Raw genomic sequence first — 27,823 nt, 5'->3', positions numbered from 1 at the left:
CTACCTACGGAGTCCCAAATATTCTTCAATTTAATTTAGATTTTCTTGTTCAAGGAAAGATAATCCGCCAATGGGGTTAGCATGTTTGGCTAGTAAACCTGCAAAACCCCGGTTACTGTACAGTAGAAGCTGTAGTATATTATTTTCTTAAAATACGTTTGATTTTCCCAGAAATTAGGCTTATTTTACTAAGTTAAAAAAATCATGTTATTCATGATATATATGTTGTTATTATTCATATATATATATATATATATATATATACATATATATATATATACATATATATATATATATATATATATATATGTAGTAGTAGTAAGCTCTTATTCTGAAAGCCGGTGTGAAAGGAAGTGCACAATTAGTTACATATTCATTTAAATTTAAATCGGGTTTCCAGTACAAATTGTGTGCCCGTAAATTTGAAGAACATTCCTCAAAATTCTACACACTGGACTTTTTATTTTTTTTGTTTTTTTAAACTTTTGTCAACTGTAATAATTTGTTTCAAATTTTGTGATTCGGAAAAATTTCAAAAACAATTGTGCTATTGTACAATTTCATTAAAACTGACTCTGGGACACCGTACGGACAGACCTTTTCTCCCCAGCAACAGACGACAGGTGTTCGCGTCCGTAAATCTGATTGGCTGTTTGGGGCTGGTTCATAAAGTCACATTCTTTTCACGCAATCACTAAAATTATTAAAATGAATTTCAATATAATTTAATGTGTTTTTTTTTTTGCACGTTTCCTTATCTCCTTTCCTTTGTTCTTGGCTCCTCCTCCCTAAAAAACGACAGATTCAAGTATTCTTCTGCGGCAGATTCTCGTTAAGGTACCTGGTCACGGTCATCCTCGTTAGGACACCTGGCGGGGGGGTGGGGCCAGGTGGGCGGGGCTGATCTACGTGGAGGTGTGGCTGTTCATGGAAGATCGCAGGGCGGAGAGCGATGGAAGCGTCTGGAGCTCTCCAGCCCTGATGGAAGCAGAGAGATGAGTGCTGTCGCGTCTTCAGCTGCTCGTATGATTGCGACATATTTTTCACCTAAAATAAATCGTACGGTGCCTGAGCTGCTCTGGCTTCTCCTCACGTTTCAGCCAGCGACGTCCTTAGGTCATAAACTAACGACAAACACAATTTCATCTTGAAATTTAAAGAAAATGGATGTGAGTTGTTTCGAATTTGACTTTAAATTCGTAAACATGTCGCGTTTTTTTATGAGATAATGGGGCTCAGTCATAAGTGGTAACCATGGCAACTTCTGGCCTCTGCGCATAATGAATATCAATATAATATATATATATTTTTTTTTTTGTTTGTTTGTTATTGGATTTCATTGACTATTATTAATATATATTTTAAATTCAGGTGGAAATCTCGCATCTCCAACCACTGATGTCTCAGCTGTGACTTTTTCGCATTGATTATTGATCATTAATTAATTAATAAAACCTATGTTAAAGAAAAAAATAATAACAATAAACTGTTATCCGTGAATATTCCACTTATACTGAAAATAAATGGTTCCTTAACTAATTGATTTACCCGTTAACTCACCTCAATTACTACTAATAAACTTTTAACTAAAAACAACTATAAACAATTAACTTTTGACTAAACAGAAACAAGATTTGAGAAATAAGTAACTGATAACTAACTAATAAATGAATAGAAATGAACTAATAAGTAATTTATAACAAACTAATAACTGACTAATAAATACCTAATTACAAACTAGAAGTAACTAATATTTAACTCATAAAGAAGTAATTAACTAATAAACTAATGAGTGACTAATGATTAACTAATAAATAAATAGGAATGAATGTTATAAATAACTATTAGTTAATTAATAACAACAACTAAGAAGTAACTAGTATTTAACTAAGAAAAAAGTAGTTAATTAAAAATAAACACAGAAATAATAATGATGTTGAACAGTTAACTAACTAGCAACTTAGTGATTAACTAACAATGCGTCATCGCAGCAGGAATTGTGGTGAAGATTTGAGATTTCCACACATTGATTGATTGACTGATTGATTGGGCATTTCACTGCTGGATCAAAAGGCTCTGTGGCTCCGCCCCTCATCTCCTACTCCTCCTCCTCCGTTTGCCTTTTGTCAAACCTCTAAGACAAAGTTCCACCTGGCCTGCTGTCAATCAATGTGTTGTCAAGGCGACGTGGCCCCCCTAAGACCCGCCCACTCCTGTAGTTAGCTGAGGAAGAAAAATGGAAACGTGAGTTTGTACATTGTTACGTGACAAACGCACGACAAGCGCTCGCTGGGCAGTGCGACCCCGGGCTCTTACTTGCTGAGCGTGGAGGCGGAGCCTGAGCGGTGGAAGTGTACGATCTGCCACTTCCCGTCGCGGCGGTGCCACACCCTGGTCTCCTCTGATTGGGCGGTACGAGGCGTGCCATTGGTGTCGATGTACTGCGTTACTCTGATGTACGCGATGCAGGCGGCCTCGTCACCCACCAGGTGGATATGCGGGTTCAAGATGGTGGTGTGGACGGGTTTACTGTTCTTAGACCACACTGACACACACACACACACAGAAACGGTTACCTGGTGACACACCTGGGACTTTAACGCCGTTAACGAGTGTGTGTGTGTGTGTGTGTGTGTTTGTGTGTGGTTTTAACTCACAGTTTTCAAAGTAAAAACGATGAAAATCGAGGCCTTCGACCAGATTCCCCAGCGCCTCCGGTTCAAACGCCGTGACGGCAGGATCGCACATCTTACTGAGGACACAGAGAGGCGGTCAGTGACAAGACTTTCACATTAAGAGTCAGAGACACAACTGACAAAAAGAGGACAACTTTCATAATAAGAGCCTTGTTGTGATAGACAGTGAAGAGGTTTGTGGGGGTTTTTTCACTTTAAAAGATAGTTTGCTCATGAGAAAGTAGTTTCAAAATAAAAGTCTGACATGCTCTCTGGCAAGAAACTTTCACAATAAGAGTGTTCTTATGATCATTGAGGAAGACTTTCAAAATAAAAGCCTAACTGTAATCTTTGACAAATCTTTCTCAAAAAAGTGACCCTTGACCCAGATATTTTAGCTAATCTTATATCTAATCTAACCTTTTTTTCTAAAATCTTAGAAAAGGCAGATGCTAATCAATTATGTGAATATGTGCGCATTAATGGCCTGTTTGAAGATTTTCAGTCAGGTTTTAGATTAAACCATAGCACAGAAACAGCACTAGTTAAAGTTAGTAACGATCTTCTCTTGGCTTCAGATAATGGTCTAGTCTCTTTACTTGTCCTGTTAGATCTTAGTACTGCATTTGACACCATTGATCATAATATTCTACTGCAGAGACTGGAGCAGACTCTTGGGATCACAGGTGCTGCCCTCTGCTGGTTTAAATCATACTTATCTGATAGATTCCAGTTTGTTCATGTTAATGATAAACCCTCACTACAAACAAAAGTTAATTGTGGAGTTCCACAAGGCTCAGTGCTTGGGCCTATACTTTTTACCTTATATATGCTTCCTCTAGGGAACATTATCAGGAAGCACAACATACACTTTCATTGTTATGCAGATGACACACAGCTATATTTATCAATGAGGCCGGATGAAATAAATCAGGTTGTTCAACTCCAGGAATGTCTCAAAGACATTAAGTCCTGGATGACCTGTAACTTTCTACTTTTAAACTCAGAAAAAACTGAGGTCATTATACTCGGCCCTAAACACCTCAGAGAAAAACTTTCTGATCACATTGTCACTTTACAAGACATCACCATGGCTTCCAGTTCTACTGTGAGGAACCTTGGAGTTACTTTTGACCAGGAAATGTCATTTGATTCACACATAACACTAATTTCCAGAACAGCCTTCTTCCACCTGCGGAACATTATGGAAATTAGAAACATTCTGTCTTTACAGGATGCTGAAAAACTAGTTCATGCTTTTGTTACATCTAGATTAGATTACTGTTACTCCTTATTATCAGGATGTTCCAACAAGTCTGTTAGAACCCTTCAGTTCATTCAAAATGCTGCAGCACGAGTTCTGACAGGAACTAGAAAGAGAGACCATATAACTCCAGTGTTAGCTTCTCTACACTGGTTTCCCGTACAGTTTAGAATTCAGTTTAAAATCCTCCTCCTCACGTACAAAGCACTTAATGGTCAGGCCCCTTCATACCTGAAAGACCTAGTCTTACCTTATAACCCTAACAGACCACTTAGGTCACAAAATACAGGTTTACTTGTGGTTCCCAGAGTCTGTAAGAGCAGAATGGGAGGCGGAGCCTTCAGTTACCAGGCTCCTCCTCTCCAGCTTTCAATGACAGTTCGGGAGGCGGAGCCTCTCTCTGTATAAGTTAGACTTAAAACTTTCATTTTTGAAAAAGCTTATAGTTAGAGCTGGTTCAGGGAAACCTGGACCAGCTCTTAGTTCTGCTGCTATAGACCTAGACTGCTGGGAGATTTTCCTGTGGTGCACGCACATTCACTCTCTCACACTCAGGGTATGAATATGACTTTTTATATGTCATTAACCTTGTCTCTTTCTCTCCCTAGTTTGTGTCTTTCCTTCCTTCCTTCCCTCTCTCTTTCTCTGTATTCTCATCTTGCAGGTTGCAGGATCCAGATCCAGTTTTCGAGGTTATCCATATCATACATATCATCACCATTATTATTGTGCTATAATTAAAAGTCGATATGATTGACAGACAGACAGACAGACAGACAGACGACTTTATTAATCCCTTTGGGAGGTTCCCTCGGGGAAATTAACATCTCCAGCATCCACACACAGCACTGTTAAAAATAGAGAGTAGAATAAAATAAGATAAGAATAAAAATAAAAATAAAAATAAAAATGAAAATAAAAATGAAAGTGACCCATGCTATATATATGTATGTATACCTACATACACACAACACCTATATATATATATATATATACATACATACATACACATCTACATGTATACACATACATACATACATATACACATACACACATATATACATATATGTATATACATACATATACACACATAGGTACACACACACGCCTACATTGACTATATAAACTTCTGACTTGATACAGTTGTTGTGTATCTGCTCCTGGTCTCTCTCTCTCTTCTGTCTGTACCTCATCTCCCTCTTGTCCGTTCTCTCCCCCACCTCTCCTCTGTCCCCCATTTTCCTTTCACCCCGACCGGTCGAGGCAGATGACTGCACATCTCTGAGCCTGGGTCTGTCAGAGATTTCTTCTTCTGTTAAGAGCGAGTTTTTTCTCTCCACTGATGCCTTGTGTTGGGGTTCTCTGCGCTCCTTGATGTTGTCTATGTACAGTGCCTTGAGATAATGTATGTTATGATTTGGCGCTATACAAATAAAATTGAATTGAATTGAATTGAATAAGAGTCTTATTATGATTATTGTGGGCGACTTTTAAAATAATAGCCTGATTGTAATCTTTGACAGAAAACTTTCACAATAAGAGTCTTATTATGATCACTGAGGAAGACTACCAAAATAAGAGCCTAGTTGTAAACACTTCACAACACAATAAAAGTCATATTGCGGTCACTGAGGGAAAACCTTAAGTGTTTTACATACGTGTAGCTCTCAAAATCTCCGTTGCTGATTGCCTCGATGAGCTGCTCAGTGACTTTGATGATGTCCTGTTTCCTCACTGAGAGACAGAGACACAGACAAGTTCATATTAGCTGTGTGTGTGTGTGTGTGTGTGTGCGTGGGTATATGTGTGTGTGTGCAGGTTCACCTCTGGTGTCTTCATCCTCAATAGTTGTGTTTGTGCTCTCAGATGATTCCTATAGCAGCAAAAACAAAATAAATCTTCACCATCATCAATAATGATAATATAATTAAAAACATTGGTTGATGAAATTCCCACCTTGACTCCATCGCTCTTCTTGTTGCTGCCACTCTTTCCTCCTGAACGAGGGACGAGAAGAAAGAGAGAGAGAAGCAGCAGAGTCAGAAAGAAAGGAACAAAAGCAGAGAAGAGGAGTGTCGGCATCGTGCTGACAACCTGACCGAGCAGGAATTACTTCAGAATAAAAGACAACACAAGTCCACAAAGAAAATCAAAACACAGAAGTTGACAGAGGAGAGAACATGACATGTGTCTCCGTCTGTCTGTCTGTCTGTCTGTCTGTCTGTGGGAGGAGAGACAGGCGGGCGGGGGCAGCTCGCTCTGAGAGCTGAGGATAAATTTAGGTTTAGCAGCAGCTCTGTCACATTCCTGAGCTCCTGTCCACACTGAAGAGACACATGTGATACGCCGAGTCTTTACGGCAACAAGGGAGGGACAAACATCACCCGCATGTGGCATGAGGGCACGACGGCGATGATCGGAACCAAAATAATTACGGTTCATAGAAGCTAAATAAAAATTCACCACAATCAACTTGGTGTGAGTCAAACTTTTAGTGAGAATTTATGTTTAAAAAACGTATTAACCAAACATCTCTTGAAACAATGTGGTGATTTGGGTCATGATAGTTTCCATCTTTAAAAAAGTGAGTTCCCGTGACCCATCTGTGGGTCTCGACCCAGACTTTGGGAATTTACCATTTCTTGGTGAGTAGATGTTTTTGTTTGAATAGTTGATAGTTTGTGAATTTTGTGGGGGATTTTTTAAACTATTGTAAATAATCAATAAATAATCAAATCCTGACTGGTGTTTCTGCACAAACAGGTTTAACTTGTCAGTGTGGACACAGCCTGCAGGCGGGTGGTTTCCCTGCTATCTATAGCTGCATGGTATCCCGAACAGCTGCAGCACACACACACACACACACACACACACACACACACACACGCAGAAAACGACAGTGTTAACCTGTTAATTGTCATTGGTGAATCCACTGTTAGCCACTTTCTTTAACCCTCAGCTACCTGCAGGTCAAAGGTCAACGCCGCCCACACCCCACCCCCAATTCCAGAACAGGCCACGTGACCGCGTGACAACCAATAGGATGTGAGCATATTGTCCATGTGCTGAAGTGCGAGAATCTGACATTAGAGGCACAGAGAAGACACGGCGGTGAAACTTACCGGAGAAGTTTCTGGTGGCCAACATCGTGGTCAAAATGGCTCCCTAAAGGAAGGAAGGAAAGAAGGAAGGTTTGTTTGTTTGTTTGTTTGTTTGTGTGTTTTTTAATCCCAGGACAAATGTTAATCAAGCTTCAAAAACATTATTGTCACGGTGAACTTTTGCCGTGTTTCCATCATGGTACAATTTGGTTTGGTGCAGTACGGTACAGTTTGGACCGGTAAAGTCCTGGACCAGGCTTGCATTACGATTGACAACAGCACCTTTACTTGGAAGGCCGGGGGGGTGAGCTTCTTGTTTCTGCTCAGTTTGTGGCTAGTTTGTCTCAACAAGACGTCAAGCTTTGTATGAGACTGTGGGGGTTGAAGAAACACAGGTCACAAGCCAAATTTGGCGCCCAATCAGCTGTCTAGGCCCATCCCTCTGGTAAGAGGCCCCCGGGGCAGAACCAGAACACGCCGAAAGGGATTATGTCTCTCAGCTGGCCTGGGAGTGTCTCAGAAGAGCTGGTGGGAGCAGCGGGCGAGAGAAGTGTCTGGGCTTCGCTGCTGAAGCTGCTGTCCCCACGACCCGGGGTCCGGTTAAGCGGGAGAAGATGAAGACGAAGACAAAGACTGTACCGAACCGAACCGTTCCACTTTGGTGGAAACACAGCTTTTGACAGACCCAAAAAAAAATAACTTAAGTAATCTGAACTCTGACCCCCTCTGGCCTACCTTGAGTTTCCTCCTGGCGTTGAACTTCTTCAGACACTCGACTGTTTCCTGTCTGTGCATACAAGACGCCACTGTGGAGCGATGCTGGGAAGAAGAGGACACATCGTCGTTGTCATCATCATCGTCATCATTATCATCATCATAGTCATCGTCAGGGTGAATATGAGTTACTGTGATCATAATAACGAGCACTCACAGAGATCCACGGATGTTTGAGTGCCTCGGCCGCTGTGATCCGTTTGGCTGGATTGATGGTCAACATCTTGTTTATGAGATCTTTGGCTTCAGGAGTCACCGTGTCCCACTCGGGGGAAGGAAACTAGGAGACAAGGACATGCAGCATGAGGAGGATGGAACCAACAGATGGGGAGAGTAACTGCGAATATGGTGGAGTTTTTGAGGAGTCATGTGACCTACGTCATACGCTCCAGCTTTGATCTGCTGGTAGAGCCGGTGTTGATCTTCGTCCCAGAATGGAGGATAACCGACCAACAGGATGTAGAGAATAACACCTGAGAGAAGAGGAAGCGAGGACACAAGAACGGAGGAAGAGGAGAAGAAGAAGGAGACAGCATTGGAGGCGGCGGAGAAGGTAGAGACAGTACAAACAGTAGAAACCAAACAGACAGCCGAAATGGGGACAGTAGAGTCGAGTAGGAACTGTCGATAAAGTAGAGACAGTAGAGATAGTTGAAGCTTTAAGTAAAATAAAGACAGAGGAAACTCGAGGTAACATAGACACAGTAGAAACTGCAGATAAAGTAAAGACAAAAGACGATGGACACAGTAGAGACACAGTGACAGTAGAGAGGGTAGTCTGACCACAGGCCCAGAGGTCGACTGCTTTGCCATACGGGTCCTTCCTTAAAACCTCAGGAGACAGATAACCTGGAGTCCCCGCGAAGCCTGTAAACGCACATACACACATTACTACTAATGCAGTAGTAACACCGCAGAAGTACTACAGAGTTAGTAAATATATATTCTCACCAAACCAGGCCTGCTGGTCTCCCTCCACCTCGATGGCGAGGCCAAAGTCGGCCAGTTTTACCGCCGCCCCTTTAGACTTGGAGGCCAGCAGCAGGTTCTCTGGCTGCACACAAACACAAACACATGCTAACATGCTAACACCGGCCATTGGTTTGAATAAGACATATGTTAGCAATGCTAACGGTCAGTGGCGATGCGAGCGGCAGAAATGTAAACGTCACCTTTAGGTCCCGGTGGACGACGCCCATCTGGTGACAGTGAAGCACCGCCTCCAAAATCTGCTGGATGCAGTGACTGTTGAGAGACACGCGGTGGTCAGAGGTCATGTGTCAGGGGTTGCGTGTGAAGTGTCACATGCACATGTTTTGAGGTTCCTACCTGGCGTCAGCTTCACTGTAATACTCTCTGGCTACGATGTCTTCAAACAGCTCGCCACCTGTAACCCTGAGGCAGGAAATGACATCACTAAGACGCGTCATGTGTGTGCGCCACACGTCGTAAACGACACAAAACTGCAACACATAAACGCCACAAAACCTACGTGGAAGTCACGTGACGGAGAAGTAACGAACAAAATAACACGTAAAAGTAAATAATAATGACGTAAAGGGGAAAAAAACCAAAACACGACCAACTTCATGACACCTGTGACATCATCACATGACATCACAGGACTCACAGGTCAAAGATGAGGTAATGATGAGCCTCCTCTGAGATGCTGTCATGAAGCCGAACTGAAAGAAATAAAGAAAACTTTATTTAAACAAGTGGAAACAGTGGCACAGTGCTAGCTGGTGAACTAATGCTAACAACGGAGGCTAAGCTAGGCTAGGCTAGGCTAATCCTACTTTTACTTTGATAGTTCTCTTATTGTGCCATGGTCATAGTACTTTTACTGTGTCATAGTCATAGTACTTTAACTGTGTCACAGTCAATGTACTTTTACTGTGTCATAGTGATAGTACTTTAACTGTGTCATAGTCAATGTACTTTAACTGTGTCATAGCCATAGTACTTTAACTGTGCCATAGTCATAGTACTTTAACTGCGTCATAGTACTTTAACTGCGTCATACTCATAGTACTTTAACTGCGTCATAGTACTTTTGTGTCATAGTACTTTAACTGCATAATAGTCATAGTAATTTTGAGTATTTTTACAGTGTCAAAGTACTTTTACTGTGGCAATGATATGGTACTTTGACTATGGCGTAGTCATAGTACTTTAACTGTGATGTGGTCATAGTACGTTTACAGTGGCATAGTCATCGTACTTTTACTGCAATACACTGCAGTAAAAGTACAGTTCAGGACTTTTACTGAAGGCGTCTGTTTTTGCTCTCTATAAACTGAATAATAAGACACACACACACACACACAAATCAACTCCCACTGGTGAACTGTGTGGGAGTATTTCGAGAGGAAAAAAACAGATTATTTCTTTCTGAGAGCTTCCACACAGGTACGAGTGTGTGTGTGTGTGTGTGTGTGTGTGTAGGAGGGAGCGAGGGTTTGTTGCCTTCACCTAAGGACACTGTTGCCTAGCAACACTCGTGCACACACACACACACAGAGATACACACCAGAGTTACATAACACTCCTCAGTATCTGTAGAGCATCACCTGCCCACACAGTCCAGCAGCAGCAGCTGCGCGCTGATTGGTCGACAGGCTCCATGTGTGAACACCTGACTTAATTGTCATCTTTATCGTCATCACCATCATCATCATCATCTCCATCTCCATCAGTGATAAAAGTAGTAGTAGTGGTGGTTACTAAGTTAGTAGTAACAGTAAGAGTTAGCAGTATTACTAGCACATATGTTATGGCACTCTTCCACGATACAGTTCCAGCACGACTCAGCGCGGCACGGCACGGCTCTACTCGGTTTTGTATCATTTTCCATGACATTATAGCTCCTCGTCAATGTGGGCGGGGCCGTGACGTGGTTTTTCTACGCGGCGCAAAAACACACACTCGTGACTTGTAAAGCAGTTGTTCTGGGTGTAACTGAATCATTAGAATCAGTCGATAAAAAAAAAAGAATCGTTTAGTACTTCCTGCATGACTGGAGCACTGAACGGAAATACCACTGAACATGGTCATTAAATATGGAGATTTTAGACATTTCCATTTGCTGAATGTTGGAGATTACTGCTCATGACTCTTCTCTGATTAATCTCCAGCAGTCTGTTGAAGTCACAATTCAGTATCTTGTCAGAGCAGATACTTAAAAAAACAAACAAATAAAACATACCAGGTACTATCACTGATGAAAAAGCAAAAAAAAAAAACAGAGTAGAGCCGAGCCGAACTAGAACTAGCAGAAGTGGCAGTAGCAGATGCAGTACAAGTACATAGCATTACTCACCAATGTTGGGGTGTTTCAGTAAACGACAGATTCGAGCTTCACGGTCCAACTTTTGATGATCTGACAACACACAGAGCGATCGGTTATTGATATCATATATCAAATGATCGGTATTGATACGTCACCCACACGCACACGTGTCCCTGTGTTGCACCTCTTGTTGTACAACCTGCCCATTCATTTTCAGGAGGAAGAGGAAGAAGTAGAACTTTGGAAAGAGGCAATACATTTTGTTTCCTGTGGGGGGCAGCATTGCACTTCTTGGTGTACAGCCTGAAGAAGAAGAAGAAGAAGAAGAAAGGCAGAAGAAGAACGTCCATATTTGTGTCGGTCTTAAGGAGAAGATCACTGATATAATGAAGCAGTACCACTGGAAAACAGTGGGGGGCAGCGTTGCCAATAGTTCAAGGGAGACATGAGTTTTAATGAAAACTTACCGATAAGAACTACACAGAGCAGTACTTATGAAAACCACTGGGGGCAGTGTAGCCAAGAATTCAGGAGTGTAACAATGGCACAACTTCGCGATACAGTCGCGCCTTTCTTGAGAGGCTCGTTATCTTGATCTCCGTCACACCTGCCTCGGTGCTGCCCTCTAGAGGACGCACTTACGCAACGACAGCATTGTAGTCGAGCCAAAATCAGCTAATTAGTGCGTTCATTGCCGAGGACGAAGATCTAACACGCACGGATCAACGCTCCCTCTGGACTCTGCTCGGTTCCAGCAGAGACGCACACACTGATCTGAGACCAATGTGGTGGACGACAGGGAGACGACGGCCAACAGAGGGGACGCGGTCCAACTGAGCAGCAGGACCACAAAACGCCCCCCACTGAGAGAACATACACACACACACACAGACGACGAAGGGAACAAAAGGCACCGTCCAGTGAAGTGAATGAAAGAGCTGCGTCTCTCACAAATGTCTCGCTGCTGGCTCTGGAGACAGAGCAGAGACAGAAATCAAGTGTCAAATTACAGGACAAATGAACAAGGCTTGTCTTCCATGTTGTGGTCATACTGAGTGCAGCCTGTAGGAGGCGCTGGCATGACTTGACACAAGGCTCAGGTGTGGTTCAGAGACGATGACTGAACCATAATGTCCACATCGTCCTCGTTGTCATTTAAAACTTGATGACAATTACTGCATTATTATTATTATTATTATTTATAATAATAATGATAATATGCAAACATGTATTATAAACATAAATATTTATGACATCATGTGTAGCTGAGGGATGAGCTTTTTCTGCACACACACACACACATATGATTTTGTTAACTTTACAGGGTGTTGCTAAGCAACCGTAGGAAATCTCAAAACCAGAATAGTGATCTGGAAAGAAAAAAAAAAAATCAACAGAAATAGAGAAAAACAATTCCCAAGTCAGTTTGTGTGAGTGAGTGTGTGTGTGTGTGTGTGTGTGTGTGTGTTGTATGTTGTCCTCACGTTCTGAGAACCAACTGACATTGTTTACATAGCATTAGCAAAGAAAATGTTGATCTGAGTCCAGAGTGAAGATGTTTGTCCCCAGTGTGATGAAGACAACCTGTCAGTCACCACAGAGCACGAGCATGCTCCCCAGTCTTCCTTCAGGTCCTCACCTCTGGCAGACAGTTTCTTGGTGTTGATGATCTTGGCGGCGTACTCCTGACCTGACAGCACCTTCACACATCGCCGCACCACTGAAAACGCTCCCCTGAAAACACAGAGGGAGGAACCAAGTTACTACACTCTCACTGAAATACATATGACGATTACTGCTAACACTCCTAATGTTAATACTACTGCGATAAACAAGACTACTACTGCTAACACTGCTAATGTTAATACTACTGTGATAAACATGATTACTACTGCTACCACAGCTAATGTTAATACTATTGCGATAAACATGACTACTTCTGCTAACACTGCTAATGTTAATGCTACTGCGATAAACATGGATACTACTGCTAACACTGCTAATATTAATAATACCACTACTGCGATAAACATGACTACTACTGCTAACACTACTAATGTTAATACTACTGTGATAACATGACTACTACTGCTAACACTGCTAATGTTAATACTACTGCGAGAAACATGACTACTACTGCTAACACTGCTAATGCTTATACTACTGCGATAAACATGACCACTACTGCTAACACTGCTAATGTTAATACTACTGCGACAAACATGACTACTACTGCTAACACCGCTAATGTTAATACTACTGTGACAAATGTGACGACTACTGCTAACACTTCTTACTACTACGACAAATATGACTACTACTGCTAACACTGCTAATGTTAATAGTATTGCTACTGAGATAAATATGACTACTACTGCTAACATTTGTTCCTGGAAAAATTGCTACTACTACTAACACAGCTAACGTTCATACTGCTGGTACTGCAAAGATTGCTACTACTGCTAACAAAGCTAATGTTAATACTACTGTTACTTCAAAGATTGCTACCACTGCTAACACGGCTGACATTAATACTACTGTTATGGCAAAGATTGCTACCGCTGCTAACACGACTCATGTTTATACTAATTTTACTAAAAAGATTGCGACTACTGCTAACACGGCTAACATTAATAATGCTGGTACTGCAAATACTGCTACTACTACTGTTATGGCAAAGATTGCTACCGCTGCTAACACCGCTAATGTTAACACTACTGCTACTGCAAAGAGTACTACTACTGCTGACATTGACACTATTGTTACTGTGAGGATTGCTACTGCTAAATCTGTTAATATTTCGTTCCTATATCTTTCACGCCAGCAGCTACTGCTGAAATTCCAACTAAAACTGCTTCAACTGCTGCTAATACAACTGAGCTTTCTGTCAGTGTCCTCGTCTGTGAATGTGGGCCCACACATCAGAAGATCAGCTGATCAATGTTAATACTGTAATTGTTTCTTTGGAGATTCTCTCCGAGTCTGTTTCTTATGAAAGCTGCTGCTCTGCCTCCCACCATCACATTATGTAAGATGGACCTGGCATTGTGTGTGTGTCTCTGTGTGTGTGTGTGTGTGTGTGTGTGTAGGTGGTGAGTGGGATGGGGTCAAGAAGGTCTTCAGTCATCCTTTTATCAGCTGATCATCAACACAATCGTTACTCTAAATCAGTGTAACATTTTAAAGCATTTCTTATTTAAGTATTTATTAAGTGTCAAATATATGGGGGGGGGGTCATATAAAATCATAGATTTAAAACATGTAATACAGGATATACTGCATATTTGAAATACTGAACTTAAGTAAATAAGTATGACATTCATTATGATAAGAGGAGAAATGTACACAAATATTATCCAAAATGTATGTCATATATTGTGAATAAATATATTACAAATACTACGATACATATATGACACAGGTGGCTCAAATAAATACAAATAAAATTGTAAATAAAAACTAAAAGTTAAGAGGACACAGGTACTTTACAGTGATGATGATGATGATGATGATGATACTCACTTGCCCAGCTCCTCATACAGCTGATACTCTTCGGTGAAACGAGTGCAGATGACCGTTGCCATGGTGACCCGGCGGGGCGAGGGTCAGAGGACTGCCTGTCCGTGTTCCTCTGAGGATGACGATGGTGGTGGTGATGATGAAGGCCAAGAGTTGGACTCGTCAGTCCGTGTCTACAAGGTGGACGAGAGAAGAGAGAGAGAGAGGAAGAGAGAGGAGAGGAAGAAGAGGAGGAAAGTAGATGAAGAGAGAGGTAAGAGATGTAGGTCTGGATGGAGGAAGAGGAGGAAGAGGAGGAGGAGGAAGAAGAAGATGGGAGGATGATGGAGAGAGCAGTGAGGAGAGCAGCGTCTCTCTGTTCTGATCTGAGACTGAGTGACGCTTTCAGACGCTCAACCTGCCCGCCCACTCGCCCCCGGCAGCCAATCGCAGACCAGGTCCCACACACACACACACTCAGTTGTCATGGTAACTGCATCCTCTCGGTCTGTGCTGGAAAGTAATACTGCAAACACTGCCAGCTATGAAAGAATATGAAGGACCAGAACTGCAGTACTTGTGCTGACACTGGTCCTGATGCTGCACCTACTATTATTATTATCTAATATCTTCGACCTCTTTACTTGTCTTTGTATATTCAAACGTCCGAGACACAAACATATTAATATCAACATGACGAGAGAGCTAGTGTTTAGGATATTTGAAAGGAGGACGACAAAATTATTTTGTTCCTACCATAAATTTGCTAATAACATCGTAGAATAAGTAATAAAGGGCCACGTGCGGTGCAGTTAGAGGTCGGAAAAACTGCGAGTGGCGCCACCTTCAGGAAAAGAAAACACACAGACGCAAACGCAGTGCCAGTATAATGTCATAGAACAGCACTGTGTGTACGACTGATTTATTGAAACAAATAACGAAATAAGACAGAAATGCAATTAGCAGTAAGAGCAGCAGCAGAGTGTGTTCACTGATGACGCCATCGTAGGCCTTAGCCACGCCTCCTTTCTGTCGCTCTTCATCGACGCGGCAAACAAGCGTCTCCAACCACACAGAACCCCTCCGAGATACCGCAGTACGTCTGCCGGGCCTGTGGGTGGTGCTGGAAAGCTGTGAAGGAGATGTTGAGCATGTGCAAAAAGCCTAAAGGTGTGTACGACTAAAGAAAGAAAATAAAAAAGGTGAGGTTTTGAATTGAGTTGGCACCGTGCCATTTTACGCTACGGTCTGGCTCCGCCCGCAACAGTCAGCTGATTGGGTGACAGAAAAAAAGCTAACAAACCGAGCAGGAAACGAGAAAAGAGCTGCTGGATGTCTGTCGTTCCAAAACCAAGCCATACTATGATGGAAACACTCTCCGTTTGGCTTGTTTCTCCCGTGGTTGCTCACTTCAGACTCTGCAGCCAGAAGAACGGGACGGATGGACATCCCTCCTCTTTCCTTGGGTCTATATTTGGGTTTGTTTGCCCCAGTGGAGACCAGCTTCTTTCTTACTGTCAGTCATCTTTTCTGCTTGGTTTCCTCTTTGCCAGCTGCTGTCTCTTCCTCCTTCTCCCAGGAGGATGGCGGCGGCGGCGGGGGGCGGTAGGTGGGGGGGGGGTCTTGTTGTAGAGCTGATTGGTCAGCAAAGTTCGGACAGAACTCTGATGGAAGCTGTAAACGTCTGGGAAACACTTCAGACTCTGTTTGTGTTTTGTATGTATATTTATATGCTTGTATAGGATCATATTTTATATGGTTATGGATGCATAATAAGGAGAGAGAGGACTGCAGTCTTTCATTTCAAACTTCACTGTCTCGATGTGCTTTCAACAAACGACCCACCGACTAAACCCTACAACATCTTAAGAACATGTCCACGTCGTTATCTCACATTAGACCGACTTTTCCAACAGGAAACTGATGTTTGTAAACCACTCACTCTTCCACACCAGCCCCATAGAGAAAAACAGTGATTTTCGCTCGTGGGGACAGAGGAGTTGTTGATCCACTGCTGCCTCCATCACTAAGTTCAAATGTATTCTTTCATGACTTTGGTGTTTGAAATCCTCTGTTCAGATTTACCTCAGTGACACAACGTGACCACAGGAGGGCAGCAGTAGACCAGCAGCTTCTGTGTCCCTGTGATGGAAAAGCAATGATTTCCTCTATGGACTTTGGTGTGGGTGAGCTAACATCACAGTTTTTGTCACCGGAAACGGGTTCAGGTGTATGTTCTGTGACAAACTCAAACAACGCCCGAACTTAGCAGTACATTTGAATGATGTTTATATCTATATGGTGCAGATACCTCTATAGATTAGTAAAATAACTGGCTGTGCAGCTATTGTTACAGTCACCATCTCTGCCCCGCCCTTCATGTGTCAGACATGTTCTTGTTTTCATCGTAGTTCTTTATTTATGTTAGTCTTCTCTCACAAATGTTTTATTGTAATTTTGTCCACGCGTCAATCAGTAAATCAGCAAATCAGTAACAATAGAGATCTGTAGTGTCGCTCATAATTTTGTGGGAAACACTGACGTCAGAGTCACGGGGGGTCCAGAGGTCAGTCCACTGCAACCATTAAGTCCAGGGTCTGAAGCTCAGAGTTCAGGGATTAGAGTCCAGAGTCCAGAGTCCAGATACAGTGTTTGATGTTGGACTTTCTGTGTGGATGAAAGGATTTATGACAACCAGGTCCAAGATTGGAATAAAAACACTCACAAGAAGTAAACCTGCTGGTGAGTCAAGAATGAGACACTGGGTTCTGGACTGCCGAATCCTGGTCCGGTCCTTTAGGGTCCTGGTTGGATCCTTCAAGGTCCTGTGCGGCTTCTGGAGGGCCCTGACCTGGTTCTGCCGAGTCCTGCTCGTATCCTACAGGGTCCTGAACTGGTGCTGCTGATTTCTGGTCTGGTCCTTCAGGGCTAAGAAGTGGTTCTAGGAGTTCGGGACTCAGATTTCGTGTCTCGGCGATGAGACGTTTAACGCCGACCATCCACTGACCTACCTCAGTCACATGATCGATCATCAGGGAGAGATGGATCTCATAAGCCACATCCCAGTGACGCAGCTTCAGCTCTGAGAGAGAGACAGACAGACAGACAGGTCAGTGTTGAGACGGACGGAGGACGGTGCCGAGAGTGAGACAGGAGGTTTACCTTGAGTCAGGGTGTACATGCGTCTCCTCACTGGTAGACTCAGTCTACCTGTCCTCCAGCTGTCCTGCAGGAGGCGGAGCCTCTTTTCCATGTCATTGCACACCTGATCCTGCAGAAGGGTCAAAGGTTAAACGTTAAACGTAGACTTTTTGAGGCTCGTCTGGTTGAACAACTGCACTTCTCCCCACTCTCAGCCCATATCTCTGCATTTTTCAAAATCTCAGAAAAGGGGGGTCTTGTATGGTCTCCATGTAATGGACAGTTTTGAACATATGTAAAGGAAATAGATGACCTCACTTTAACAGTCTGTCTGCAGGACGCCAACGCTCGCTTCAACACCGACATCACAAACTCCACATCAGGCTCGCTCTCTGATTGGCTGCTGTCTGCCCGTTTCTGGCTTCTCATTGGTCCTGAAGGAGGGGGCGTGGCCATGCAGCCAAGAGGAGGACGAGCTACAGTGCGATCAGGGACAACCGAGAATTGTCAACATCAAATATTTGCTAAGCATGACGACGATGCCAGCGTCACCTGCACTGTCTTTTCTGTACCTGGAAGTGGAGGGGGTGTGGCCACACCACATGGGGGTGGGGCCAGAGGGTTGGAGGATGGAGACATAGAGGGTGGAGCTCCAGAACCTGGAGATCAGAAATCAGATAACACGCATTTGAGGCATCAAAAGACGGAAAAATTCATCAAACATAACATGCCTGACCTGAGGTCAGAGGACAGGTCAGAGGACAGGTCAGAGGACAGGCTGGTTTCCTGTTGTACCTGAGTGTGTCTGCCACTCAGCAGATGCTGCTGCAAACTCTCGTCAGCAAGACTCTGAACTTTAGGATTTAACTATGCTCAGCTTTTTATGTTTTCTCACTGGATGTAGACAGATGTGGACAGGTGTGGACAGGTGTGGACAGGTGTGGACAGGTGTGGACAGGTGCGTTCCCTTGCCTGAGACAGGTGGAGCTGCTCTCTTATTCAACAGGTTCCTCTGAGGTGTGCCAGCCTTCTGGAGGCCATAGGAGAATTGAGGAGGGTCGTTCCAACCTCGCTCCTGGTTACCTTGGCAACATGGACACAGGCGTTTAGTTCAGTGAAACAGGTCATTTATGACAGCTATAGAAGTGGAATTGTCCTCGATTAGTCTTGTTATTCCCCGTGAGATTTGACATAACAGATCAATAAATATTTCTGATAACATAAAACCCGGGATCAAAGGTCAAAGAGAGTGAGAAATGCAGATTTTTTGTTTGCCACACCTTTAAAGCTGAATCATAATCTTATTTTTAGCATCATTTTTAATTCAGTGTCACTGCTCCAACCCTCTGGAACTGACTCCCTCTGACTCCCTCAGGCCCCAAATCTGGAGTCATTTAAATCCCTGTTGAAGCGACACTTGTTCCTGCAAGTTTTTGCCACCTGATGGTTTGTTTGTTAGTGTTTGTGTTTTTGATCTGTTCTCAACTGTTCTCAACTCGACTTTGGGTTTCGTGAAAGGCCCTTTATAAATCTAAATTATTATTATTATTATTATAATTATCATTAATAATAAGGGTTTAATAAAGGTTTGTTTGTTAGTGTATGTGTTTTTGATCTGTTCTCTTATAATTGCTGCCTGTGGGAAACAACAGGACAATCTCTTATGAACCAAATTCTTTAACATTAATAAGATATATGTCATATTCATCACGTGCCGAATTTAAAACAACAAGTAATAGATTGGTAAATACGTCATATCACGTGTAAATATTACTTCTTCTTATCCGGCCCCTTTGTTAAATGTTAACTTGGCTGATTTGTGAATGAAATTCGTTTAAGCGTTCATTTCCCCCAACGCAACGTCACCAAACCCCGAGGAGTTTTCGCTCATTTCTCACGCAGGACAACAGTCTGATGCGTTTAGAACAGGACACCACTGATGAGTCAATACCACTTTACAAACACGACAAAACTGCTGCTGTAACACTGAAGTCATTTTACGCAACAAAACATCAAAGCCGCGGATCTTCTCATCAACAAAACACAGGTAGAAATAAAACCAAGACTAAATTTATACCTGGATAATTACTCTTCGGCAAAATATCCAACGCCGAACTGACAACTACTGTGATTGCTGCGTAAATCACACACTTTACATACGTTAAGTATTGCGTTATTTCTGGAGGCTCACGGGGACATTTAAGAAGGAGGAATAGTGAATGGAGTTCGTCTTGGCTTTTGTCATCGTGACGTAAAGTGTCAAACAGCGAAAAAGAAAAAAAAAAGTTTCGTGCTGCTGTTTTACACGTCATAAGAACATTAACATTTCCCATTAAAGGTGTTAATGTCCGTCAGCTTCTGCTGAATGAAAGAAAAACAACCTCACCTGGTTTAATGTACATATCCTCCATGTTGAATTCTCTGTAACTGACCTACCTGCACCGGAAACGGGAAGAGTGACTACTTCCGGATACCGCAAATCTCTCTGAAATGATAATAACGACTAAAACGAAAAATATTAACACCAAAAAACAAACAAACGTGTATTTTATTTTATGGGAATAACTACTTCAAGCATTTTTCATTGCCACGCGCTGTGGCAACGGGTTCACCCAGGTAGTAGTGGTCGGTTAGTGGTCGGTTATTTTGAAAAATCCGGTTGCTCCACGTCCTCTTTTACGTGGCGCGTACTTTTGAAGAGTATTTGTTAATAAATGTATATATATATATATATATATATATATATATATATATATATATATATATATATATTTCCAGAATTAATGCCGTTTTATGATTTTCTTTCATTCAAAACATTTTTTTTACATGTGGCTTTAACACTCTTCCGAAATCTTTTGTATTTGTTTTCAGTACAAAAACAAAAGTGAACATCAAAACTTCTACACTATTTAATAAGATTTACAACTAAAATGGCAGAACAAGACAACCTCTATTTATTTATTTAGTTAGTTATTTAGTTTGTTATTTCATCAGAATAAGTGCCAAAAAAACACAATATAACATTATTATTGTTGTGGTAACACAGACAGATTCACTGATGTTTGATTATTATTAATATTAACATTATTTTTCTTGAAAATGGACATGGGCTAATGTAACACTGTCAAATATTTGCATACAGACACCAAAAAGTACGTTTTCTTTTTATCACTTTCTTCTTGTCACTTGTGTCTGTTTCTGTCGTCTGTGGTCGCCTTTTGTCGCCACCTAGTGTATATAAAATGATAATAAAGTGTGAAGTAATTTTAAAACACAGTACAGAGATTTATTTAAAAAAAAATAAGGGATCCAAATATTAGAATATTGTGATTTATAATCATAAATAGATTATTTCTGTTATTGTCTTCCTGTATATACTGTATATAGTGATAGTATTTTATATTGATTTCATCTTGCACATATTTAAAACTTATTTTCTTACCTCATTTCTATTTTCTAACTTGTGATTTTTGTCTGCTGTGACACTGTGAGATGAATAAAGGAACATCTTATCTTATCTTTATTGATAATCAGGGACAAAAACAAACTTTGTTTTTTATTTATTTAGGAAGAAAAGAGAGCAAACAATCACTGAGTTTCACCTCAATGTGACAGAAAAGAAAAGAAGAAATCACCTCCTCATTGATGATCATCATGATCATGACAATTTGATCAAACATCAAAGAATCTGACATTGACAACAACATGAGTTCTTTCAAAGAGACAAATGTTAAATGTGATTATAGATTTGTGTTTTTACAAAGTGACAAGAAAAACATCGGTGATGAAATGGACCCGCCCACACTGTTTGATTGACAGGTGATCAGAGCGACGAGAGCAGAGAAGTGAAAGATTTAAACTCAGAGTTGAACTCCCTGTTCCTGAAAGAACTCAAGTCTATTTGAGTTTACAGAACTCTGCTGTGGATCCATATAGAGCAAAAAGATAAACTCCAGCATAGAGATTCTGAGTGAACGTGGTCTGGACTCTGTGGAGCAGAGTCATGGTGTCAGAGACTCTGTAGAAGGACAGAAGACCTGCTCTGTGATCCAGGTAGACTCCTACTCTGGAGACTGTAACATCTGAGACTTTAGTGCTGATTTTATTGTGAGAAAAATAACTACTGTTTTGGTTATAAATGAAAGCCCAAGATTTGTCATTGCATCCAAATGAACATTGATCTGAACTCCCTGATCTGCTGATGTTCTTGTACGTCACTGCTACATAAACTCCTCCTCTTCCTCTTCCTCTCCACTCCACCTCCCAGTAACAACGTCGAGTCAGACTCTCTTTACTCAGGACCTGACGATGATCAGTGAACCTGTCTGTGTGACTAGAATAAGACTGATCTTCCTTCATAAATGTCACTTTTCTGTTTCCCTCAGATAATAACAGACGTGTGTTTGCTGTGTTTGGATCCAGTGTGATTTCCTGTGAATATCTGAAGAATTCAGCTCTGGTCTTTGGTTCTGGTTCTGGCACTAAAACATCTACTTCAGCCACAGCCAGTGAGATGTTTGTCCACGTCTCGGTCAGGAGGTCCTGCAGTTGACCTCTGACCTTTGCCACAGCCGCCGTCACGTCCTCAAAGTGTCTCAGAGGACGGACGTTGATGGTGGACGAGTGTGTGGATGGACTGAGAGCTGACAGTGAGCGGTAATTGAGGAGAAACTGTTTGTGGTCGTGTGTGAGTGAGAGCTGCTTCAGTTCAGCTTCTCTCTTCTTCAGCCCAACGAGCTCCTGCTGAAGCTTCTTCTCAACGTCTTTGACTCGACTCACTTCAGTTTCCTCCTGGGATCTGATCTGCTGCTTCACATCAGAGCTTCTTTTCTGCAGGAGACGCATCATCTCAGTGAAGGTCTTGTCAGTGTCGTCCACTGCTTTATCAGCAGAGAGACTGAGAGTCTTTCTCTGCTGTTGAAGCACCTTCACGTCTCTTTCTATGTCCTGGACTGTCTGCTGGATTTCTTCTCGACTCAGATCCAGCTCTCTCTGCTTGTGCGTCCTCTCTGCTGCAGCTGAGACCGTGTTGTGGTCTTTATGTTCGTCCACAGAGCAGAGATAACAGATACACTGCTGATCAGTGCGGCAGAACATCTTCATCACCTCGTCGTGACGAGGGCAGATGTTGTCCTGGAGGTTCTTGGACGGCTCCACCAGTTTGTGTTTCTTAAATGCAGGTGCTTGATGATGAGGCTGGAGATGTTCCTCACAGTAAGAGGCCAAACAAACCAAACAGGACTTGAGAGCTTTCAGTTTCCTGCCAGTGCAGACATCACAGGCCACATCTTCAGCTCCAGCATAGCAGTGATCAGCAGGAGCAGCGTGGAGTCCAGTCTTCTTCAACTCCTCCACTAAATCTGCTAACATGGTGTTTTGCTTCAGTTTAGGCCTTGGTATGAAGACCTCTCTACACTGAGGGCAGCTGTAGATCCTCGTCTCGTCCTCTGTGTCCCAGTGGTCTTTAATACAGTTCTCACAGAAGCTGTGTCCACAGGTAAGAGTCACTGGATCCGTCTTCAAGAGGAAGTGCTTTGAGTTGTGTTGTAAATGTCCTCATTGTGGGACTAATAAAGGATCACCTCATCATGTCTTTCTCAGACCACTCCCACTGAGACATGGAGGGAACTCTGTGGTCAAGATCTGACCAGCGGAAAGTCTCTCTGCCGACCAGTCTCAGTTTATTTACCTTATAGAATTTCAGATTTACTACAAAAGAGTGAATGAACTTTCAGAACATTATATTGTGGATGTGTTTTATTGTGTCGTGTACAGCATGTGGTGCAATATGAAGCTGGTACTTTTATTGTTTTATTGATGTGATCGACGTCCTGCACTGTGGTCAAACCTCGGTTGTGTCATCAAGCTTCATGAGGACGTTCTGAAACTTGCTCCGTGGCTGTGAATCTTCATCACAATCTTTTACTCTTCTGTAAATCAGTTACAACAAAGTTTATCATTATGCTATTCAGCATTAATGTTATTTCTGCGGTTCATGTTAGAAAATTGTGAGTATCCATTAATACTAAAGTGTTTTTTTTTTTTTTTGAGCAGGTGCTTTTACTGTTCTTCTCTTCAACAGGTCACTTTATGTGCGACACAGTCACTGAACTGAAATACCACTGAACGGGTGTCTTTCAGCGCGGCTGTCGCTAAATACAGACTCCTCTGTTAAATATTGACATCTTAGACACTTGCTCTGCTCAATGTTGGAGATTAACTCATGTTTTCAGGAAGGTCTTTATTACTGATCTACAGTTCCAATTTATAAATCCCAGAAGCCTGACTTAAAATCAGTGAATTCTAACTTAAATCTCCAAAGCCTGACTTAAGATCTCGGAATTCTGACTTTAATATCAGAAGTCCAACTTGAAATCATACAGAATTCTGTCTCTAAAATGATTCTGATTAAACACTTGAAGGTTGTATTGTCGCTCTTTATGGATTTATTAGCTCTGCTCGGACACGTGTCACAGACTGAAGGTCGTCCTCAGATTTCCTGATAAGCTGCAGCAGAGAGCTCAGAGTTAGTGTCAAACAAACTATTTATTTATTCACTGTAAAAGTCAAAAGTAGCTGAGTCGAGATCCACGCATGTGTCAGAGCGACGCAGCAGAGCCCGCGTCACGTGATCAGTGCCGTGTCCATGTCCCGCCCTCACACAAACATATCCTTTATGTACAAAACCCAAATGAAATGGCTGGCGGCAGCGTCACTTGGCGGCGGCGTTGCCGTGCGGCGGCTGCTGCGCCTGCTGCTGCTGCTCGGCGAGCGCCTGCTGCAGCCGCGTGCGTTTCCTGGAGTAGTGCTGCCAGTGAAGCAGCTGCTGCTCGTCGATGAACTTGGCGCACTGGGCGTTCACTAGCTCCTTCCTGAAGTGCTCGTACTGCAGCAGTTCCAGCATGTGCAGGCAGTGGGGGTACCTGCGGGGGGGGCAGAGTGAACCGGCAACAAGTCAGCATCGCCACTTATCAAACCACATGGAGGCATAATTCCAAATGAGGAACGGAGACGTCGTTTTTGCTGACCGCGGTTGAAAACATGGCTGCCAGCAGGGACACAAATGGATTTCAGCGCCCTAACAAACGACTCCGCTCATAAGATCTACATCAGCACAAGTCTACGATATCTTAAGAACATCTTCACGCCTTTATCTCACTGTGAGGAAACGCTCACTCTCCCACACCAAAGCCCACAGAGAAAATCAGTGATTTTAACATCACAGCACAAAAGAGTTGTTGATCCACTGCTGCCTCCATCACTAAGTTCAAATATCTTATTTTAGACATCTTAGACAAAAACTGACCACACAAGGCAGCAGTAGACCAGCAGTGTCCCCGCCAGCTAAAATCACTGATTTTCTCTATGGACTTTGGTGTGGGAGAGTGAGTAGTTTACAAATACAGATTTTATTTGGTGAATCCTTTTGTTAAGTGGCTAAAATCTGTTATTCCTGGTGTCCCACAGCTCCCTGACAGTGAGTCTCTGCGTAAACTAGTAGTGAGCAGCAGGGGGCGCACATCATAAAACAAGTCAGGATACAATACAGTCATGTGAACACGTTTCTGGGAACAATGCAGGGTCACATGAGCATGTCGTCTTACTTGAGGAACTTGGCGTACTCAGGTTCCTTCCAGTAGAGCAGGTACTTCAGGTAGTTGATGAAGGTTCTCTCTCTGAGGAAACCCCTCTGAGCCAAAACTGCAGACACACACACACAGGGATTCAGAGTCATACTGCACATGTGGGGCACTGCGCCGCTCGATCAGCGTTCCTGTTGATCTTTCACGTCACAGGAAAAACAAACAATGAGTGGTGAGATGTGTCGTGCTGTGGTTCTGTGGGTTCCGTAACTGCTGTTCACGCTCCCGTTCACCGGGGTATTGGCTCTCGCCACTCTAGCCTTTTATTTACACCCGGAGTCTCCAGTTGAGCTAATGGACCCGACAACCCGACTCTACCTCCCAATCTGAAAGATGTGTTTGTGTTGATCTTTAACCTTAAACCAATTTAAACGGCAACACTCGAGCGCAGCTAATCCGTGGTGCGCTCACCTTCCCCACTCCACGTCGCTCACATTCACATTCACAGGTCGCATAATCCCACAAGCATGGACAATATGGTCACTTCAAAAATCATCAACTTCAGGACCATCAACTTCAGGACCAGGTTCATAGGCAGTTTCCCGTGGGTTTTCAAGCAAACAGCGAAACACCACACAGATGTCCTCATGTCCACATGTAAACGCACCGACTGTAGAGCTCCAGGTGAACACAGGTGACACAACAGACAGGTGGCGCTGCGCCCAGGTGAGCACAGAGCGTCACTTACAGTTCAGGTAGTTCGGGTTCGCCAAACACTGGATGAACTCCAGCTCCGCCTGGAACCGGTTCCTGGCCTGTTCCTCTGCAGCCAAACACACACACACAAACACACACACAGTAGTTAATAACATTTGTAACAAGCTCCACGTCATATATGGAAAGGTGTTTGCGTCACAACAAAGTGCATAATTATCATTCAACATGAATAACTGTATACAAATAACAAGAAATAATTCACAATAACCACGACGTTGCTGTTCCTTACAATCTATAATACATATTTCACAGCAATATGAAACTAAATTAAAAAAACGAAATTTAAAAACCTACTTATTTAGATTTAATGATCTTTCACGGCCCACCTGCAGCACTGTCACGGGCCACTAGGAGGCCGCAGCCCGTGCTTTGGGAATCGACTCCGTTTGAGTGTTTGTGCGTTTTCTATTTGTTTTTAAAAAAATGTGAATATGTTATTGTTTTTCTTTGCTCCTCCGTGACGGTAAACCTTTTGGGAAAGTCGTCAACTTGGAAGGTTTTAATCGTCATTTCCCACGTATATACAGACCAAAAATCATTCATTACTCGAGGAAATACGTGATCGATTAAACCACCGTGATACCAATCACAAGCCAAGAAACGGATCGGGAAAAAACCCCCAAGTTTCATTCAGAAATATGATAATTAAACGCCCCTGAGATGAGCGGCATTACTATCAACATATACAGTTGTTATTATCAAAGCAAATAAAACGACCATCGCGGCTCATGGTTCCCCGAACGTATGCCCGTGTGTCACAGACACGGAAAATGTTTAGATTTCTGCGCAAGCGATTATTTACCGCTGAAAACATCCGAAAACAACTTTAACTGAGCGGATTTGTAAACGGAGCTTGGTTCTCGGAATGTAGCGCGTACGCTAGCAAGCTAGCATCGAGGTGTTACGCACCTGTTTCCATGACGACGGTTCCGGGTAGTCACCGAATATGAAAAGAGGGATTAATCTGTTGTATCCGTTAAACTAAAATAGGAACAAAAAACACAACGCCCGAGTGTTGTCTTTGTTGACGCTGCCGTTAAGCTCGCGTCGCCATCTTTACTTCTTCTTCTATTTGTTTTACGGCAGTTGGCATCCATCTATAGGTGCATTACCGCCCCCTTCTGCTCTGGAGTGTGAACCAGAAAAAAGGCCACCCTCACAACATATACTCACACACACTCTCTTACCCTATATATATTCCCCATTTCTGTCCTACTTTATATCCTATAAAAAAAGCTGTGTATCCTTTAAGACATTAACCACCTGTTCCACCTGTTACCCTCGGGCAGGCGGTACAGATCCCACAGAACCAGGACTAACAGGCTCAGGGATAGCTTCTTTCCCAGAGCCATCACAGAACTAAATAAATAAACGAAAGCAAAAACATTCATAGGGAAACACCACTGGAAAGTGCAATAATCTGATGTTTCAGTCACTTTGTTTACACAAATACAGGACAATCATTTCTCTCTTTTAAAGTGCCTTCTTTTTTCTGTTTTTACACCGGTCTTGCTGCTATATTTTGTTATCTTATGTTAATTTATACAAAGTCATAGTTTCTGAAAAAAAATGTAAACAACATTTCTTATTCTTATTTTATTGTTAATATTTCTATTTTCTCTTTTAAAATTGTTATTTATATATTTGTATTTTGCACCAAGGGAGTGGCACCCAAATTTCGTTGTCCACAAAATAACGACAATAAAGGCTATTCTGAT

The 27,823-nt window shown here is 42.5% G+C and overlaps 4 protein-coding genes across 5 annotated transcripts; all 4 read right to left on the bottom strand.

The window, feature by feature from the left end:
* Positions 1–575: 575 nt before the first annotated feature.
* camk2a (calcium/calmodulin-dependent protein kinase II alpha) lies at positions 576–15,395 on the bottom strand. Its single transcript, XM_058626533.1, has 18 exons — positions 14,629–15,395; positions 12,746–12,840; positions 11,137–11,196; positions 9,445–9,499; positions 9,144–9,209; positions 8,987–9,059; positions 8,766–8,868; positions 8,598–8,681; positions 8,193–8,287; positions 7,972–8,094; positions 7,776–7,859; positions 7,062–7,104; positions 5,896–5,936; positions 5,764–5,812; positions 5,598–5,673; positions 2,658–2,752; positions 2,317–2,545; positions 576–2,223 (listed from the first exon to the last, which is right to left on the bottom strand). Exons 1-18 carry the CDS (start codon positions 14,688–14,690, stop codon positions 2,220–2,222), a joined length of 1,437 nt encoding a protein of 478 aa, XP_058482516.1. The 5' UTR covers positions 14,691–15,395; the 3' UTR covers positions 576–2,219.
* A 115-nt stretch (positions 15,396–15,510) lies between these two features.
* On the bottom strand, positions 15,511–20,259 carry sra1 (steroid receptor RNA activator 1). Of its 2 annotated transcripts, none has more exons than XM_058626536.1 (6): positions 20,132–20,259; positions 18,718–18,828; positions 18,318–18,404; positions 18,064–18,221; positions 17,767–17,875; positions 15,511–17,686 (listed from the first exon to the last, which is right to left on the bottom strand). In XM_058626536.1, the coding sequence occupies exons 1-6, from the start codon at positions 20,154–20,156 to the stop codon at positions 17,352–17,354; spliced, it is 825 nt and encodes a 274-aa protein (XP_058482519.1). In that variant the 5' UTR covers positions 20,157–20,259; the 3' UTR covers positions 15,511–17,351. The 2 variants fall into 2 exon arrangements, with proteins under 2 accessions (XP_058482519.1, XP_058482517.1); XM_058626534.1 differs by lacking the exon at positions 20,132–20,259 and adding an exon at positions 19,823–20,072.
* A 1,038-nt stretch (positions 20,260–21,297) lies between these two features.
* On the bottom strand, positions 21,298–23,268 carry LOC131458829 (tripartite motif-containing protein 16-like). Its single transcript, XM_058628120.1, has one exon. The coding sequence runs from the start codon at positions 23,113–23,115 to the stop codon at positions 21,643–21,645; it is 1,473 nt and encodes a 490-aa protein (XP_058484103.1). The 5' UTR covers positions 23,116–23,268; the 3' UTR covers positions 21,298–21,642.
* A 1,010-nt stretch (positions 23,269–24,278) lies between these two features.
* On the bottom strand, positions 24,279–27,186 carry med31 (mediator complex subunit 31). Its single transcript, XM_058628121.1, has 4 exons — positions 27,015–27,186; positions 26,077–26,151; positions 25,350–25,446; positions 24,279–24,668 (listed from the first exon to the last, which is right to left on the bottom strand). Exons 1-4 carry the CDS (start codon positions 27,022–27,024, stop codon positions 24,458–24,460), a joined length of 393 nt encoding a protein of 130 aa, XP_058484104.1. The 5' UTR covers positions 27,025–27,186; the 3' UTR covers positions 24,279–24,457.
* Positions 27,187–27,823: the final 637 nt, after the last annotated feature.

This window comes from Solea solea, chromosome 4 (assembly GCF_958295425.1).
Source record: "Solea solea chromosome 4, fSolSol10.1, whole genome shotgun sequence".
NCBI classification, from domain to species: domain Eukaryota; kingdom Metazoa; phylum Chordata; class Actinopteri; order Pleuronectiformes; family Soleidae; genus Solea; species Solea solea.
Note: the sequence above shows the minus strand (reverse complement) of the source record. Positions and strands in the feature narration are given on the sequence as shown.